This window comes from Thermobia domestica, chromosome 1 (assembly GCF_964235325.1).
Source record: "Thermobia domestica chromosome 1, izTheDome1.hap1.1, whole genome shotgun sequence".
Lineage (NCBI taxonomy): Eukaryota > Metazoa > Arthropoda > Insecta > Zygentoma > Lepismatidae > Thermobia > Thermobia domestica.
Genome location: NC_137454.1, coordinates 290,742,404 through 290,763,713, shown reverse-complemented (window position 1 = coordinate 290,763,713; position 21,310 = coordinate 290,742,404). Strand labels below are relative to the sequence as shown.

The window sequence follows — 21,310 nt, the reverse complement described above, 5'->3', positions numbered from 1 at the left end:
GATTTTAACAGTAAATACACTAAAATTTAGGATAAAATATTATTATTATTATTTTAAATATTTAAATTAATGAAATTACAAACATACAAATAACCGTGAAAATCACACGAAAGGTTTCCACTATAGCTTCCAACAACAAATTGAACAGCGAAGCGAACGGTTGGCTCAAGCGCTGGGAAACGTACACACAAACACACATGAACAACATGCCACTCGTTCAAATTCCAAGTTGTTTGAGTTTTGGGGCAATACTGTCCATATGATTTGCCAATCATTTCAAGTTTGCGAGTTATAAATGAAATTAGATATTCTAAGTTCGGGATTAGTTTCTGACTTGAATACTTTTCACACATATTTTATTGAAAGGTCATTAAAATTAAGATATTATATTGTGCAGGGTTGGCTGGTTTAAACCAAGGTGGTTTAAACCAGCTGGTTTTTTCAAAAACTGGTTTAAACCAAAAAACGAAAAATGTCCTTGATGAACACACGTTTGTGGGTTATTACGCTTCACTCCCATATATTATTCGTACTATATTCAGACCTAAATTCCCCATTCTTTACTCAAAGAGATTATAATACTAAAGTAACTTTTTTTTATGTAACTTTATGGATGTTTCTTTTCTGATTTTTTTATAGTTTATTATTATTGTTATGCAACCAAAGGAAAATTATAAACATTGTTTCGTTTTAATAATGTTTAATATTGATAAAATACATCGAAATGCCGTACTTTTTTAGGGAGGGGGTCATACAAACCCCACGAGAGGCAATTATTGAAATAACAAGAATCTTTGGTAACTGTTTATGTATAAATGGGTCAGAGCCAAAGTGGACTCAAATAATTCGTATCTTTATTCACTTTTCTTACTGATATGCAAAGTAAGTCGTTATATTCCTTTAAGTTGGACTAATAAAAGTCGTAGTGAACTGACTTGGACTAAATTAATTCTTCTGTACTCTGTAGTACTTTGAAATTGTCCATATGTAATTCTGTATAACGGATCCACTTGTGCAATTGTTTATCTTTTTGTCTTTCTGTACTAATAACTCTTGACGATTATATTAACAAATATGTAAAGATCAGTCAACATATTTTTACCACGAGTCCTTCGTGAGTGAGTCGGCAGACGTATCGCATTTGTGGTCAATTAGTCCCGGTTTCGAGTTCAAATGGAGAACAATTTCTCTTGGATGTAAGCCGAGAAGCGGTTTGGATTCCGCTTTAAGCTTATGTGACCCCTTCCAGCGTAATCCGGTTGTTGCATACTAACACTAAGGCGAAACAAGCTTACTTCTGTCCATATGTGATATAAATGCATTGAGCAAATTATTTAAACAAAACGGGTTAAAAAAAAAAAAAAAAAAAAAAAAACCTGGTTTTTAGGTTTTTTCAATAAAAACTATGGTTTTTGCCAACCTGATTAAAAATAAAAAATATTGCAGTACTGATGGTAAGGGAAATATGTATCAAAATTCTTACCAAACAACATATATAATGAGGAAGATAATCCTAAAATTTTCTGTAATAAAGGTTCTGTAGTTTTGAATTACTAATTTTTTTTTTTCTCTAGTTTTTCATGCAATATACAGTGATTGATGTGTAAATTAATTAGAAGTCACAAAACCGTTGCAAATATTTTATTTAGATATTGTAAGGAGGCTGTGAATTTACTTTTGAATGCCACTTAAAATCTAATGCCGCAAAACAAATCGATCTTCACTATTTAATCGAATAAACAGTTTGCTTTCTAATTTCTCATTAATTCATTACCACTCCTACTACTAAGCATATCCCCCAATGCAATTCCATTAAGACTTAAAGAAAAATAAGTTACCTGGTAGACGTTCTGATAAGGATTCTTTCACTTTTGGTTGCCAACACCTTCTTAAAGCATCAATGTCGTCTTCCGACTTTGGATCATCTTGGTCTTCCTCCACTGACTTTTTATCAGATGGAGAATCTTTGGACGTATCCTTTTTCTCACTATCAACACTACACTGAACAACGCCACTGTTTGTGTCACAGTTTGATTCACTTTCATTAACATTAATTCTGTTCTCACTATCTTCTTTGTCATCTTTACTGTTCATTTGTTTCGCTGGAGACGGGAGAAGCTGAGTTGTTTCCACCATCGGCTGTCTCCAACACTCCGCTTCCCAGCCTCCTCCAAGCCTACGAAATAAAATTAAGAATGAAACAATAATAACTGCAAATGGGTTCTAGTAAGCACACGGAATTCGGATTCTGAATTTATTATTATTATTATTAATTATTAATTAAATCCATTAATTTCTTTTACTCCATTTACTATCATATGTTTCTCTCACTCTGGAAATTACCAAGTGATTAAGACGTTTCAAATGTCATTGATACATTTGACTAGCAAATTCCTCCAGGTATTATTGCGGGCATTGCATTCTTCTGCACCTCTTATATAGAATTCGTCTAAACTCGAAGGCTCGTACGAAATTCGAACTCTCGTATGGGCATCAAAATGAATCACTTCCTCTGTCCTCCCTTCCAGGTCAAACATCTAAAAGCGCTGAAATCTGTGTTTCACTTAAATCAGAAGTCTAAATACCAAATTTCATGTGTGTAACCTCAAGGGATTCCGAGATATTGACATCATATTATAATAATTACAACTTCTATCCTCATCCTTCAGCGCTGAATTTTCAAAAATCCATCCTTAGTGGAACCTTATGTCACAAATCCCAAGTACTGTCCCGATTTCAAATTTACAGAAAGCAGTTTGGCTTAGGCGTTGCTTAGATAAGTCACTCAGCCGGATTTCTTCTTTTATATAGAAACTAGCTGAATCTGCGCTCTCTACACAGCGCATTATTCGCATATGAGCATAAATCTCCTTTTCATTCCTCTTAACGTCTGTACATAAGTGAAAGACGTATTGATTAAAAAAAAGCCAAGGGGTACCATAAAGGGGATTTTTTCGATTATTTTTTCTCAATATCTCGCACCGTTTGCAAGATTTGAGCCTACTTCCGGTTGGAGTTTCTAATTCATGTATGACCAGTGTTTTCTTTCTTCTTGAATGCAGTATGTAATAAGCAAATACATTACATACACAATTAATTATAATGTCAGTTATATATGGTGTTCATTGGGCACAACACTTTGACGATAGAACTTTCGGAAGGAGGTAGGAGGGGGAGATATATAAAAATAAATAAAACTTAATAACTCTTGTTTAACTTAATAACATAAAGATTATAATATAGTTTAGACCAATTTGATATCTCAAACTATTCCGGAAATGAACATTGGTAAACTTCAAAATACTAGTTAAAATTATGTAACTTACTTATTTGTACATGTACTGATAGTAATAATAAATATGCGTATAAATAGATTATGCAAATTGGATATTTAGGGCCGCCATATTAGCAGTTGTTAGGGAGTATGTCCCTACAAATGCTAAGAAACTAAATTCTACTTAAAATAAAATTAAGTTATTACTCTTTCGCAACTGTAAATTTGACTTATTATAAGCATGTCACCTTATAATTCAGACGATATGTTCCATGTTCTTCTTTATACACACGAGAATCCTAATGCTGTTATTAGTTCCAGAAAATTAATTTCTCTTAATTGAAAATGTACTGAGGAATTCTTATGAAACAGCTTGTAAAATTCACGGAAATTGTTTAGCTAAACACGGGAATAAAATTGTGTAGTAACTGGGTTAATCTTTATTCACTGCACATTATATACGCACATTATATATAAACTTTGCTATGAACTTCTAGTGACAACTGATCTGAATTGATTGACATTTTGTTAATAGTTGTTATAATAGGTTTTCAATAGTTAAGTAATTCTCAAAGTTTAAATAAAATAAATTTCACATTTCCATACAAGATTGTACTTAAGTGTTTACATGCTTATTTTATGAAATAATTATCTTCTGTACTTGCAATGTTAATATACTTATCAAATCAAACGTGACCCTGCAAACTTCTTATACATATTATAATATACATCACTACTTTACTCTAATACTGACCCATACATAAATAGTACTATTCATATTCTGTAATTCACATTTCACTACTTATAATAATAACGTATAACAATTTATTGTTTATAACAATTATTCTAAAACAGAATCTAACCATCTTTTTTGGGCCACTAAACATGCATCTGTACCAGAATCAAAACAGGAAGGTAATCCAGTCTAAATATTTCTGAGAATTATTTTTGTTAACACCAACAAAGAACAATTTTAAATAAAGTGAAAGTATCAATTAACCCTAGAACGCAGAACATGGGTCAAAAATGACCCAGCAGTAATTTATGTATAGATTTTTGTCTGCAATATTTGTTGCACAGTAGTTTTTCTCCGTGACATCTTCTATTGGTTTGTTTACTACATAAAAATAATGTATTTAAGTTTTTGGTTTTGTATTTATTTTTTATATTTTATTATATATATTTCTATACGTAGTATACATAACATGGGTCATTTCTGACCCGCGGTATATTTTAGTATTAGATTACTATTATATATTAGTATTAGTATATAATACTAATACTAATCTTTATAGTAGTATTAGATTAGTTCTTTACTATAACAAATTAGTATTTGTTTTACTAAAATGTTATTATATTTGTAGTAGTATTATTACTACTAGTCTTGTACTTTGAATTGGATTTTTTTAGAAATATATACTCTAAACAGACTAATCTTATGGACCATGTTATGGACCCATGGACCCATCATAAAGACCCATGTTATGGAAACTAAGGTACAATTCATGTCATGCGTTTAAGGGTTAAACTGTGCTTGTTCCACTGATATTTATCTGCTGTGACTATAGGTGTAATAATAAGTATCATTCTACGGAATAAAACTGGAATTTTATGAATATTATAAATTTGAGGTCATTGAATTGAAAAAAAAAAAAAAAAAAAATAGTTTTATTCACCAAGACACTTTCATTCTGCCAAGAAATTAATAATTTTGATATGTAGTAAAATTGTGCAATGCTCGGAAATACAGCCATTTCACTCTGTGGAAGGAGGAACTAAAAACTAGCCACGAATTATGTTTGTTGCCTGCTCTCAAAATTCAACTTCTGCCAGTAAAAGCAATTTGAACTGCACTGTTAAAACCTCCAAAATTTTATATCTAGTTTTACCTTAATTTTGAAGAAACTAGCTTAAGGTACTGCCCAAGGTTTACTAATCAGCAAACAGTGAGATAAGTTTTATCACTGATGAAACCCTAGTCTATCGGCTCACAAGAACATAGAGGTACGTTTGCATTTGAGATATTTTTCTGTTTTATTCAGTAGATTTTCTTCCACAATTTCAGTCCAATCTTTACTTCTGGACTTTACTAATTACACTTCATGAGTATAACGTGTCTTACTACCGCGAGAAGCAGCAAAATATATTCAGGAACAGAAATTACATATGACTCACTTCCATTTTAAAACACCACTAACTACTTAAGTCTCAACTCCAGACGTTTAGCAAATCAAGGATTCACTCTGTTAAACTGCAACGTTACATTAACATATATGGGAAAATAAAACATATGCAAAGCCATGAATGTAATCCGCCCACTTTTAATAATAATTGAAGGTTCTGAGTGAATAATTTTGAAAATATTTATCCCAATTAATGAAATCGAATATTTAGAATACGGTAATACTAATAATAATACAAATTCACATAATTCAGAAGAATTTCCCTACAAATATACATTTCGATGGGAAATAAATTTAATCATTAATATCACTACGCCCACATATATACGCTAGTTAAATAACGATAAACCTGACTAATTGACATAAACGAATACTTGGATAAATTGAAGAATTATTATTATTAATATACGAAAATTGCAACAAAATATATTATAAAACAAATATCACTGTAGGAAGAATTAAAAATGAGATTCTTACAACTGGGAGTGCTTGTTGTACCTACAACTTCCTAAAACTGTTGAAGTAATGCTATAAGAGCAACAATCATCTGAAAAAATTTCCTACACTTTAAGAAGCAAAACAGTCTTTAATCATGTTTTTCGTATCTCCGTTATGATGTGAGATATCATATTGCTGTGAACGGCATTACGATCTTTACATCTCTTGAAAACCATCTACAAGATTGGATGTGATGCTTACGTAAGCACTTGTAAAAAATGTAAAATTTTCAATTTTTGTAATTTTGTTTCTATTTATTCGAAATACGTAATATCCTGAACATAATACTTAACACTAAGGTATTTTAAATGTGTATTGCACCGCCCGTCTCAGTTGCATTATTACTTCTGTAGAGGCCTTCAAAATATGGCTGTTTGTGATACTGTAGTATCATTAGTTTGTAATACTGATAATAAATGTGGCTTTCGAATAATAAGTAGATTTGAAATACATAATAATCTGACGTAGTACTATTTCAAAACAACACAAGTTTCTGTTGTATTGATAACACTGCTACCTGGTGGTACTGCAGAATGCCAACAATGTCCTCCTGCTCATATGCAAAATTTCAAGGCTCTTTACTATTAGTTTAGAAGTTACAAAGGCGTTTCAATATAAATTGTTCACTTTATACTTACACAGTATGTTGGAAACGTAACGGAACTTTTTTTCTTTACAGATAACCGTAGTTTCATTTATTGAAGCAACATATCGGAAAGCTGGATATCTGCTCAACAAAACGAGACCACAATCATGAATACCGATTAACGGAGTGTCAAGTTATAGCAAGAAATGTGTGTATCTGGTGTCACCTCGCCTCAGACGATGGAGCAATGAGCCAATATTACATTTTGTGTCAAGCTAGGTAAAACATTTACACAAACATTAGAAATGATGAAACAAGAGTATGGTGATGAATGCTTATCTCGTGCACGTGTGCTAGAGTGGTATGTACGATTCCGGGACGGTCGTGAGTCCTTGGAAGACAATTCAAAGCCAGGCAGATCGATAAACAAAAATCGCTATCAGTTGGTGAAACAAGTGCGTGAAATGATGGCCCACGATGCGAATTCGACTGAGATGGATGGCGAAGGAAATAAATACGACGAACGACATGATTCACGAAATTTCGACAAAGGATTTAAAGAAACGGAAAGTCTCTATTTGATTTGTTCCGCACACCTTAACTGACGACCAACAACTTGCTCGCGTTGGATATTGCATGGACCTAATTAAAACAGCCAGACGGAAGCGAATAGTTTGCGTACGGCCCAAATATCGACTGCGAGGCAGTTGGTCTTTATTGCACGACAATGCACCATGACAAAGAACCGTCGCAGTTCGTGACTTTTTGGCTAAAAATCAAATCTGGTATCCATTCAACGTATTCGCCTGATTTATCGCTGTGTGACTATTTCCTAGTTCCAAAATTAAAACTGGCCATAAAAGGAATATTTTATGACAATGTTACACATGTTCAGTCTGCCTTGACGCGAGGGTCATTGAGGCGATTCCGAAAAAGAACATTAAAAGACTACGCTAGCATTAGTTGAACGTGCCCAGCGGTGTATTGATGCGGAAAGGATGTATTTTGAACAAAAAGAACTACAGTTGGTAAAATACCTAATTCGTTTAATTTAAAAAGTTATGTTATTTTTCCGACATACTGTATATAAATAAAACTTTCCTCACAACTGGGAATACATTTCATTTAGTCCTTCTCTTGTTACTTGTCTAACTAAATTATGGTTAAAGCTTACTGAACACCAAAAATTCGTACATATGTGAAATTCATGAATGACTCTTGAAAGAAGAAAATATACTTACATATGACATAATTGATTGATTATAATATCACTATCTCCTAGAAGATCCACATCAAAATTCATATGATTAAGAGGTTCTCTATTGATGAGTATCTGCGGAACATCTGGCGGAATTGAGCCTGGAAATAAATAAATATTTTTATTTTAAAACTGTTCAAGGATATATTGACTAATAGAAAGTATGGAATATAAATTTTAAACTTAGGAAAGAACTCATCTAATTGTATTCCTGGAAAAACAAACGAATGTCCAATATTTCAGATACATACATGAGTACTCTTACGAAGAACATAGAGGCTTCACACATATTCCTTTCCACAGAACCCTTTATTTATTAATGTTAGTATTATTATTATTTTGTAACGTAGTGATGTCGATATTATGTACTAAATATTATGTGGGGCCAAAACACGATCATATTGTTGCCTTACTAAATTCAAATTTATGTAAGTGTACTTACAATACTATTACCTGTTCTAAATACATTAATTTCTATTCCAGATAAATAAGAAAATTATCCTAGACGCTCGTCTTGATGTATCTTCAAGCCTTTTATAAAAACCAATGTGCAGCGCATGCGAAAATAAATTTTATTTTTTTGCTTCAAACAAACTTATAGTGAACCTTTTGTTATCAAGGTAGTATAGAAATATGAAGTAGTATAAAGGTAACCAAGAAAGTTCTGTCGCTTTTTGTGGAGGTCTGTGTTCCATTGACTCTCACACCGTGAGTTGAATGCGAATGGAGATACGGTGAAGGTCAGTTGTTGTTGTGGGTATATCCAACATACTACCTGGTTGTGGCAGTTGTTACACCGTGAACTTGCGTACGGACAGAGTGAAAATGGGACCTCCACAAAGCGTCATAAGGGCGTCCATGATGTACGAATTCAAACTGGGGTCAAACGCCGGTGCAGCAGGGCGGAAGATATACTAGGTCTTTGGTGAGGATGTCGTGACTATGCAGACAGTGCAGCGGTGGTTTAATAAGTTTAAGGACGGTGACGAAACACTCGAAGATGCAAGACATGCCGGAAGTTCAACACATGTACTAAGTGAAGATCTTCAGACACTGCCTAGACATGTGAGGAACTAGGAAAACAATTCAGTGTGAGTGGAGAAACCATTCGGCAGCACCTCCATCAACTTGGGAAGCACTACAAGTTGGGTCGATGGGTTTCACATGATTTTACTCCGGACCAGAAGGCAACTCGAGCAGACACCTGTGTTTCTTTGCTGCTTCGTCTGAGGAAGGAGCCATTTCGGGACAGGGTGTTGACATGTGATGAGAAGTGGATCCTGTACGAAGCTCCGCAGCGCCGTCATCATTGGTTAGCATCCCATGAACCGGTTCCAAAACAGCCGAAACCAGCACTGCACAAGAAAAATGTCCTGTGTATTTGGTGGTCTGCTCCTGGCATACTGCATCGGGAACTGCTACCAGTTGGTCAGAGCATCAATGCAACTGGGTACTGTCAGCAGTTGAGCCGTGTTTAAGAAAAACTTAAAACCAGCACTTCTGAATCGCAAAGGGGTCTGACTGTTACAGGACAACGCTAAGCCCCACGTGGCTAGGATAACCCGGGGCTCCATTCTACGCCTTGGATGGGAAACATTATTGCATCAGCAATACTCCCCGGACATTGCACCGTCCAATTATAACCTGTTCCATTCCTTGGACAATCTCCTTAGGACCCCAGTTCAAATCCCTAGAGATGAAAAATGCACTTGATACTTTCTTCGCTTCACAGCCAACCAAATTCTACCGCGACGGAATCCATTGGTCTCCCAGAACGTTGGCAGAAGGTTGTCGATGCTGATGGGGACTACGTCTTATATGATATCGATATTCCAAGGTGGTGGGTGAAAAAGCGACATAACCTTTTTGGTTATCTTTATAAATTATTATTAATGTATATACAACAAAGTAATAAAGATATATGGTACAAGCATAACAGTTCATTTTTGTTAAAGAGATTGATAATAATAGCAGCCAATTCCCTATTCAAATTCCCTTTTTCAGTATTTAGTTTCGAACTTTTTATAAGAATGTATTAAGTTTCAAAACGTTTCTTTCAATCGGTGATGTCGCACGATGCAAAACTTTAATATGCTGTATACAATGTTTGGTTCTTTGTAAACGTTTGGACAACTCAAAATAGCTTCTCCATCATGTGACTTCCTTAGGGGTTTCTTCACTCTGGTACTGATATTCCTTTAGGTCATACCACAAGTAATCTTGTTACGAGGTGTCCTAGGCACAAGGTGTCTTTTGTTTGAGCCTAGACCCTTACATTGGTATGATCAAAAGGAATATCAAAAACCAGACCTACTTCACTCGGTAAAAGTTATTAAATTATTTTGTAAAATGTTTATTATTTTCTTTTTTTTAAATATAAAATTCTTAATAATTTTAACATTTTAAAAGAATTATAAATTATTATTAAGTGCTCTGAATAATTTTCAAATACTGAAATAAACTAAAATGAGCGGTTAACTAACAAACATTTCTGGAATGAAAGATTGTTGTTTAACAAAACGACAGAAACAATTCTTAAAAAAAGGAAAGAAGAAAAACAGTTTACTAGAGACTATTACGCTTGAATTGATGATCAATGAAAAAGTAAAACATCTAGAGCAGTGTTTCTCAAAGCGTAGGTCGCGAGAATTTTATTATTTTAATCATAAAAGTTTTATTTTCGTGCAGAAACATACGCATACTATTCAGAAAATGAAAATTGGAAACGTTTGTAGATAAGATGAACAAGAAGTGGTTACTCAGAGCCCGACCCTGTTGTACAGTCACTAGAGATTGTGTATTAGGATGGAAAGAGAGTGGGTGAGTCAAAATCAGTCACGAAAAAGGGTACTGCGTTGGGAGTAGTGTTATCTTGTTGTGGAAACACTTTGACCCTCTTTGCGCATGCGTGCAATTTCATATAGTAGTTATAGAGAAAGAATGTCAATGTGTATTTGAATAAAAGTAGGTGGGCCACAATATACTTTTGATTATTTAATGTGGGTCGCAGTAACAAGTTTGAGAACCACTGATCTAGTGGATACACGCTAACCAAATACTCTACGAAGGTGAATGTACGTCTTTTTCCCTTGATAAAAATAAATATGCTAATCACTAACATAAAATGGGTGATTATTTTGCATATTTTGTGACTTTTCTCTATTTAGTCTTTTGTTTACGTGTAAAATGTTTAGTACCTATGCATATTATAACGTCATATGTATAATAACTAATACTATAAGAGATTTTGGTTGTATTCCTAATAACAAAATTTTCTCTCTCTCTCTCTCTGTAAATTCTGTAGCGCGTCTGCCACATTTACGAAAAGAAAACTTAGAATTTGGCGATGAAAATTTCGAAGAGTTCTATTTTTAACCATAACTTATTTTTTACTTTAATATATATTTTTGGAAATATAGGTTTTGTTCTTTTGTATAGTTCCACGATATACGAAATTTCTCTCATAAGAAAAAGAAAATATTTCTATTTATGTACCCAGGTAAGTTCAAAAGATATGCGACACAAATTTTGAACATGAGTTTACATACACATTCATCTTTAAGTAAGATATGTATTGTTTTATGCTGATATATGTAAAGACAAAACGCACAATATACCGTAACACGTGTTATTCCGAACACGAAGAACTGTAGAACTGGTGGTCCTTAATATCTCCGACTTCCCACTGACACATAGTGCTCACTGCTATCAAGGCTTACTTTTGTCTCCTTTGCACCTACCTTTAACTCAAAGTATACCTGAAAATTGTCTTCGAAGCATGTCTGGGAATGCCCTATGGGGAATCCCTTGCGCACCCACTACACGTTCCTGAAATACGCAATTCTGGATGATAATGTGACTTCCTTTACGGTGATATGGACCACAACTCAGTGTTCAAAATAACGCGTGTTGCAATCTATTTGCTCCACGTTTTCGGATGGCCCTAGCTCTGAAGGTATACACTTTCCCCCATAGGTCCATATGAACGTTTCTTCTTATTTTGATGTGAGGAATCACCTGTTACAGTGTCATATAGTTCATTAACAGTAAGTGGTATTGCTCTTCTTATTTCTATATTGTAATTATTTCAGCAATGGGCTACATCATCGTGAGATATTTGAGGTGCATCCTATAGAAGGTGTAAATATTAAATAAATAGAACAGCATCTACGTAAGATCTGTAAACAGCCTGGTGTCAAAATAATCACTATATATAAAATGATGGCGATGAGTACATGTATACTTTTTTTCATTCAGTATTCTTCCCATCACTCATCAACCAACTCTTCTACAGTCCCATCTTCCACCACCAACACTCCCTACAATCCGACAACACCATAATGCAACTACACTCAACAAACATCCATTTGGATGTCTCACAGTCACCCTTCCGTTCTTCAACTTTTAACCTCCATAAACACGGCGCCCAGCAGAATTTTGGTGTAATTTGTTGGTTTTGCACTATCCACGCCAAGATTCGTTTATTTCAACCATATGCTTAATTAACCCTTTCTTGTCAAGTAATTAATTTGTTTTCTATTCTTGTTCAGTGATTATTTTAGTTTCAGCCGTGTGCTAATACGTGGTAGGATCAAAGGAATTTGAACATAAATGGATTTCTCTCTTTATTTATTATTCTTTCCTTCTCCAGTACTTTTATAGACCAGCCTGCCTCATAAATTTCACCTTTTTTTACTACTCTCTCTAATTTTAACTTAGAAACAATATCAGACTAAAATAGTCGTCAAAATTAAAGCAACAAAATACCAATTTTGAACAATATTTAGATCAAATTAGAAAAAAGAAATGTCAAACTATTTTATCGTGTTTCTTGGTTTAGAACCAAAATGGTTTCAGTGAACACCATCACCTTCTTGGACTGGCAAATCTTCGTGCGAAATGCTTCTCATTTGTCAAATTCGTGTGTTTAATTATTATCTTAATTTCAGCCACGGATTGTCACTAACTTGCTTAATGAATAAGAAATTGTTTATCTTAGTTCAAGATGAGTATGTGATTTTCTTTCTTCCAGTACATTAAATGTAAATATCTCACTTGAGTTGTAGATACAGTTACAGTGAATTTTCAATAAACAATTATATAGAAAGAACCATGGAAAATATAAGGAAAATAATACAATTTATTTGCAGAACAACCACAGGCTCCGGATAATGTAAAACATTAGTCAAAACTGCCAGGTTCATCTAAGGACACTCAGAATTAGAAAGTTACTAAAATCTTAGAATTTTAAACGTGAATTTTTCTTTCTTTTCTTTTCCATAATGCTATCTGTCTGTGTGCACCTTTGCCACACGTCCAGAGTTTGATTTTCAGTGCGAGAGCAATCATTCACTTTCATTAACATAATGTCTTTAGCTTAAAGGGCATAACCGTGGGAACTTAAAAATCTGTTGCAATCTTTGAAGTTACTTTCTATACAATACTCTGATGAAGATTCATCATAATTATATTCCTAACTCAAGTGAGATATTTACAAGTAGAATAGAATATTCGAAGAACCATGGTGAATAATTTATTACACATTTCAGCAGGTGAGCATAGTCCGTATCGGAATGAAAATAACATTTTGACATTTTAAAATAAAATGAGAAGTATTTTGCAGAAATTTGTCAACTGACGGGGTTATAGTATTCACTGAAACAGTTTCACATCTCAATAAATAAAATATATAAACCACGTCAATACAGACGGACATCCTTTTTCTTAATTTAACAGTATGTACTAATTGCATACTCTGCCTTATACAGGTTAGTTTTTATTTTATTATGAACAGCTTTACAATTATTCTGTAGAGCCCAAGTAGATTTACCAAATTTCGATACGAGGGATCTTGTTCGTCTTATTCTTACATACTACATTTACGAAGAATTACTCACTTGGTATCAAAGCAACTGGTCTCACTTTTAACGAAGATCCAATAACAATGAGAAGATCACATTCATCTTTATCTTTGGCCATTGCATCATGGAATGAATCGGGTAAACCTTCTCCAAAAAATACTATATCTGGCTTCATTATACCCTGATAAAATCGTTCTGTAATACACATACAAGCACTGATATAAGCACAGAATAATAAAGATAAATATTTCCTATAATTATAACTAAAATTAGTCAGCAATTGAAGTTCGTGAAGAAAACAAAAAAGTAACAAACAATTCACAAGGATTTGCAATTTGCTAACTGGAATATTTCCTCAGATATAGTAGCAAGCAACAGTTTCAGGGCTAATCCTGATATTTAAATATTTATTCCTACTTTACTCACAATGCAATGATTCAATATATCAATAACAGTGAAAACAAAACTTTTAGAATCATGCTCACATTTATATTTGTATTTTAATACTAGTTATGGTAATATTTGCTGTATTTAACACATTAATTGCCATGAACCTTAAAATGGTTTCCAAATATACTTCCTCTTATAAAGCCATAATTCTCAGTTCCGCGTTTCATCTTAGTCGTGATACTCTTGTATGTATCTCATAGTTTGATGTGTCGTGGCTACGGTATCCAAAAATTTGTGAAATTGATTGCTAATGGTTATCGAATTAGTTTTGATTTTTTTTTAAATACTTAATGACGGTAAATTCACCAACTTTAAGAATACTATTAACTAGTCTTCCGGTGCCATAAACACAATCAATCTAACCTTAGCAGCCAACCTGATATGGCAATGAAAAGCCGAGTTGGTTCATCCGTTTAAAACTAAACGCAGTCAAGTCTGTATTGTAAGTTGGTGACGTACGATTGGTACACTGCAAATCATATTGCCGTTAATTGTTATTTTTTCTTGAACAAATTCGCTTACAATTTCTTACATATTTTCCCAATTGTTTCCCGTGTTTGGTTAACAAAAAATAATCTATGCATACTCCAATGAATCCGAGGAATGGAAACACAAAAGAAAAAAGGCTACCAATTACAGATATTCAGAACTGCAATTTTGATTGCCGAATTCAGAATGTTCGTAACTCTGGAATTAGAAAATTGACCGATTCCATTTCAAATCGTCCAGGCAAAACAAAACTAGTCCCCATCATAGTTTCAGATTTTAATCATTTTTTAAATATTATTAGACCTGTACTTTTTTCTTTTTCCTTAAAAAAAAAAAGAACCTCCTTTGATATACAGCCTTCTAAAATGGCTGCCCTCCTCAAGGATTGCTTGAAAAGCTGAAAAACATGCCAAATTAAAAGTTTTATTGTAGAGAAACCAGTGTACTTAGTAACATAATCGCAATAATAGAAAAAATGTAAAGTAGTGTGTTTTCGTGGAGGGGCAGAATTCGTCTGTTGGTCCAATAGTAATCGTGCAATTCACTCGCAATGTTGCCAACTTTGGTGAAAATTTTGTTAACTTCGAACTTTTTTGTTTCTGTTCTCAACTGCCATATCAACCATCAATTATTAGCATCGAAATTTACTCGATACAATCTCTTGAAAATGTAATGGACTTAGGTTTCTGATTATTACATCCTCCGTTATAGTATGATGAAAAGCTGAAAATTTCATTAAGACGCCATGTTTGACCGCCATTTTCTTAAAAGCCCCACCATTTAAAAATCTGTATTTTTTAAAACTCTTGGAGAAGTACCTAAGTATTTAATATCCGTTAACCGTTCATGCGCCTACAGCCCCTAACGTTCGCAATTAATTACTGAAATTTCGTTTTTTGTACTTGCAATGTAAATATTTCCTATGGTTATTTAGATCGTGTACACAAGGCGATTTGAAAGGCAGTATGAAAATTTTGAGAGATGAATCCTGACATTAAATAAAGTAGAAAAGTACCTATAAACATCAGTCGAATTCCACTTAGTTTTCGAGTTACAGGGTTTCTAATTCGGGACCTAAAATTGGCTCGGGATAATGGAAAATACAATATCTATTTCGCGTTTAATCAGAAACTATGCGTTAAAGTTATGATGAAATTCAGAAAGTTCATTTGTATCAATGATGATTTTTTCGTGGGTAAGGGCGAAGCAACTCGGTTGGTAGTGTTGCCAACTTGGTAAAGCTTTTGTTTCCTAGTTACACTACGTGGTTATCATTTTATATTTGGTATTCATTAATGACTATAAACATCACATGAAACACAATTTCCCCCATACCACCACAGTTTTCGAAAACTTACATGTATTTCATTAAAAGGTTTTATCTCGCGTGTTATTGATAGTTTGCAAGATTGAGTGTGAATTTCACTTGATGTTTACCATCACTTGTAAAACCAAAATGTCGAATACAAACTACGTCTGTGTAAGTTGTAATAATAATATTGTTTTTATTATTATTATTATTATTGCAGAATCTTTCATAACTCCACGCATCGAGTTCGAACTTGTTCAAGAAGTTCTGCTGCAACCATGACACAGTATGTTACGTGATTCGGTGTCGTGAACATCGTCTTAGTGTTCTCAGGAAGTCTGACAATTGTTTTCACTGGTAACATTACATTGCAGTGAACTAATTACTGTGTTTGTGTAAATAACAATGAAGAACTCCTATTACAGTAAGGACCGTACTAAATGTATTGATTATGCTAAAAGGCGTAAGAGGATTCTGTACAGAAAGAATTGTCAACAAAAATTTTACCTGCGGTAAAATATATGGACTGCGTACAGCGTGTTTGCCCAAACGTAGTATTAAGGGTTGATGATTATTTGTGTCCTGTACACAAGGCGATATGAAAGGCAGTATGAACAATCTGAGAGATGAATCCTTCGCCGTAGTTTAGGTTTCACAATGACGGCCGTTTTAATGGCGACACATTCGTGTTTAGTATGTGAACTGTCTAGTTGCGGGTTTCCAAATCTACATTCAGGGTAACAAATTCTTCATATGGCTGGTGCATAATTTCATGTTTACACTTTCTTCCGTGGTCATCAATATCACACACATTCACGTTCTTAGGGTAAATACTCAAAGTACTCTTTTCACAAATAATCCTCCTCCCCTAATACTACGTTTGGGCAGACACACTGTACGCAATCCATATATTTTACCGCAAGGTAAAATTTTTGTTGGCAATTCTTTCTGTACACAATTCTCTTATGCCTTTTAGCATAATCAATACGCGTAATACGGTCCTTACTGTAATACGAGTTTTTCATTGTTATTCACACAAAAACAGTAATTAGTGCACTACAATGTAATGTTACCAGTGAAAACAATTGTCAGACTTCCAGAGAATACTAGGACGATGTTCACAACACCGAATCACGTAACAAACTGTTTCATAGTTGCAGCAGAACTTCTTGAACAAGTTCGAACTTGATGTGTGCAGTTATGACAAGTTCTGCAATTAAAAAAAAAAGTTTTCTTTTTCTTACTATTATTATTACAACTTACACAGACATAGTTTTTATTCAAAATTCTGGTTTTACTAGTGATGGCAAACAAGTGAAATTCACACTCAATCTTGCAAACTATCAATAACGCACGAGATAAACCTTTTAACGAAATACATGTAAGTTTTCGAAAACTGTGGTGAAATTGTATTTCATGTGATGTTTATAGTCATTAATGAATACCAAATATAAAATAAAAACCACGAAGTGTCATTAGGAAACAAATAAAAGTTCTGTCAAGTTGGCAACATTGCCAACCAATTGCATCGCCCTTACCCACGTAAAAATCATCATATAGATACAAATCAACTTTCTGAATTTCATCACATGTTTCACGCATAGTTTCTGATTAAACGCGAAATAGATATTGTATTTTCCATTATCCCGAGCCAATTTTGGGTCCGAGTTAGAAACCCTGTAACTCGAAAACTAAGTGGAATTCGACTGATGTTTATAGGTACTTTTCTACTTGATTTGATGTCAGGATTTATCTCTCAAAATTTTCATACTGCCTTTCAAATCGCCTTTGTGTACACCGTAGGATCTAAATAACCGTAGGAAATATTTACATTGCAAGTACAAAAAACGAAATTTCAGTCATTAATTGCGAACGTTAGGGACTGTAGCCACATGAACAGTTAACGGATATTAGATACTTAGGTACTTCTCCAAGAGTTTAAAAAAATACAGATTTTTAAATAGTGGGATTTTTGAGAAAATGGCGGTCAAACATGGCGTTTCAATGAAATTTTCAGCTTTTCATCATACTATAACGGAGGATGTAATAATCAGAAATCTAAGTTCTTTACATTTTCAAGAGACTGTATCGAGTAAATTTCGATGCTAGAAATTGATGGTTGATATGGCAGTTGAGGATAGAAACAAAAAAGTTCGAAGTTAACAAAATTTTCACCAAAGTTGGCAACATTGCGAGTGAATTGCGCGATTACTATTGGATCAACAGACGAATTCTGCCCCTCCACCAAAACACATTACTTTATATTTTTCTATTATTGCGATTATGTTACTAAGTACACTGGTTTCTCTACAATAAAACAAATCTGACATGTTTTTTTCAGTTTTTCAAGCAATTCTTGAGGAGGGCAGTCACTTTGGAAGGAGAATTTTTTTTCAGTAAAAAGAAAAAATACGGGTCTAATAATTTTGTATGTAGTTTCTCATTAAAAAAAAAAAAAAAATCTGAGAGTCGCCTGGAGCATCCTGGACGATTTGAAATGGAATCACTCAATTACAAACCGAGATTCCCAAATTACTAAAATACTAATTCCGATTCCGGAATTAAGATCTTGACGAAATCTGGAACATCATTACTCAGGATTTCGGAGTCCATGAATGATAGGTGGATGGTTGAGTTAGAGTTTAGTGTCCTCCTTCAGCATCGAAGTCACATGAGATGTGGACCTACAGCTTAACATTCGATCCGAGCTTGAACTCCCATCGGGGATAGTACACGAGTCTCCCATGTCGAAGACGCATAAACTAAACGTGTCTATGATGTGTGAATACTGAAATATGTACACTGAATTTTATCCTATATAAAGAAATTGAATAACAGTATTGTGCTCTCTCTCTCTCTGTGTGTAGATGAGAATTTTCAGATAATGCTGGGAAATATATATATATGTTCTCCAATATTCTGCTGATGAGAACAAAGAAGGCACGGTTTCATTTGGAATCCTACATTGATATTCTCTGCGGTATACCTTTGTATTTTAATCGTGCTTTTTCTAAACAATATGAAAGACAAAACCATTTGTTAATATTATATATATGTATTTGTGGCTTCGGTCTAAAGGGCCAATGTCACTTTTTGGCGAAAATGAGATTTTCAGCAATTTGAATGTCTCTAAATCTGTATTTTCTTGTGTAAGAAGGGCAAGTGTTAACATGGAATAATTTTAGAATAATTTTCTAAATAATGTTATAGGCCCTTGCTGAGGATGAAGTATTTCTGTGTTTAAAAAAAAGGACAAAGTATACATTGGCCTTTCTTCAATCTTCTAAAAATAATATGTATTAGGACCAATGACCTGAACACTGACCTTTTTTGATCCAATATTTTAATATTTTGACGCGACCAAAGTGAGAATTGGCCTTTTTTGATCTAGTGTTTTGGAAACTGTTGAGGCCAATGTTTAAACTTTGCACTTACTTGACTTGAAAGGCGGTGTCTTTTGTGACACCTAAAGAAAAATAAGGTAATAATGTTGTATTTTTGGGACTGTAAGTGTAAATCCGATAACAATCTGGTTCATAGTTACCAATCATGTTTAAAAGTGTACATTTTGTTAACACTGTATACGGTTGCCAATTCAGCCACTTTGTGGCTAGATCTGGCCATTTTGAGAACCTGGCTAGCCACAAATTTTCAAAAAAGCCACTAGTAGCTTTTCTAGACATGTGCTTTTTGCTTTTAGCCATTTCTAGCCATTTTTCTGAGTTCAATCACATCTTGACATAGGCTATTTATCGTTAAAAGTATCTAGCATTGTTTTGAGATTTGTAATACAATAAGGAAACACCTGTTAAAATTTCACTTATATGCTTAATGTTTCACTTCAAGGAGAAGATTAGCTAGATAATTTTCATGGCAATCGCATATTATAGCGGAACGTGTTATGCTCAAAGCATAATTTGTAAGCAAGCTCAAAGTTTAAACTTTCAATAAAGGGCCAATGTCATTGTATCTATTAAAAAAAATTAGTAGAATTTCAAGATCAAAAGGGTCAATGTCTAGAGATATCTCGGAAATAAGCTGAGCTAAATTCATAAAAATGAAAGTATCCGATAGGGCATAAACATATCTTTCATTGGTGATAGTACGAATTTTTTTATTCGCAAGTATGTTTGAAATCCCTTCAAACAAATAATTGTACGAAACTTGACATGCGTTTTTCTCAAAATGGTATTTTTTGACATTGGCCCTTTTAGACCCAAATCAAAGATGAGAAGGGGTGAAAAATAAAATGTCTAAGATGGCCGAGATTACTGTGGAACCCATTGTTTGCGGGGTCGGTAAGCTGTTAGGTGTCAATTTCGAAGATTACGGCCAAGTTTAGGCAAAAAAGGGCATATCAGCTAGCTTGGGAATTTCCACAAAGCCGAAGACATTACTCGTGGTTATTTATTTTACTCAATCCTTTACTCTTAACGGGCAACGCCGAAGGCGTTGCTTGTTGTTATTTATTCTACTCAGTTCTTTTGTTTCCTAACAGGGGACACCAACGACCACGCCACATAACAAAAAAAGTGAATACTTCTTTTTCTAAACTATTCTGTAAATTTTCAGTCAATTTATTTCTCTTATCGCGTTGTTACGTATCAAAGGAGTGAAATTTTAATAATTGATGAAAATATTTTATATCTAGTTACTCTGTTAACATAATTTTAGTAGTACAAACTGTTTAATTTTTCACCAATATGTTTTTAGGTTGTCAAAAGAATGTGTTGGTTGACGTAAAATTTAAGGCACTTACGGTAACATTTATGAAGTTAAAAAAAAAAAAAAAAAAAAAAAAAAAAAAAAAAAAAAAAAAAAAAAAAACTAAGTACTAATTTATATTTTCCAATCAATTTAAATTTTCATTACGAGTATTACCTCTGTAACTAGTGTCATTATTTTCTTCTGTACATGGCAGTGGCGTAGGACAACATTTAGGACACATCGGAATTCTCTGGGCGAAAATATCTTCCCGAATGACATCTGCCGTAACCTTATATTTGCAACGAGTACAGGACGCTGTAGCAAAAGATCCTGAAAAAAAAAAGAAAACATAATACTCATATTTCAGTCTGACAATGATGCTTGTCCTAAATAAATTTAAAAACCTCAGAAAAAACTAATATTCTTCTCCAAAAGTCTTTAAGAAAATTTACAGAAATGTATTAAACATGTAACTGAGAGGAATACTGATACGTAAACGAAGCATAAATATATAAATAAAGGTACGGTCCACCTCCATTAACTTTCTTACATAAATGAGAATCAATGATGACACAGAATTATGATATATGAAAAATAATTAGAAGATTCTCCAGAAAATCATCACGATCTTTATATACAGAAAACGGTTGACGTTCGAAGTAAAAACATTTATTCCTATCCGTAGGACGCTGTAG

General features: G+C 33.6%; 1 protein-coding gene across 1 annotated transcript in view; it reads right to left on the bottom strand.

Annotated features, from left to right (window-relative positions):
* The window catches only part of Sirt1 (Sirtuin 1), an 81,533-nt gene that overhangs the window by 9,800 nt on the left and 50,423 nt on the right, over nucleotides 1-21,310 (bottom strand). The window contains exons 8-11 of the mRNA XM_081726698.1: nucleotides 20,790-20,945; nucleotides 13,697-13,855; nucleotides 7,783-7,900; nucleotides 1,839-2,176 (exon numbers count right to left, since the gene is read on the bottom strand). Coding sequence (XP_081582824.1) covers nucleotides 1,839-2,176; nucleotides 7,783-7,900; nucleotides 13,697-13,855; nucleotides 20,790-20,945 — 771 coding nt within the window. The remainder of the gene's footprint in view (nucleotides 1-1,838; nucleotides 2,177-7,782; nucleotides 7,901-13,696; nucleotides 13,856-20,789; nucleotides 20,946-21,310) is intronic.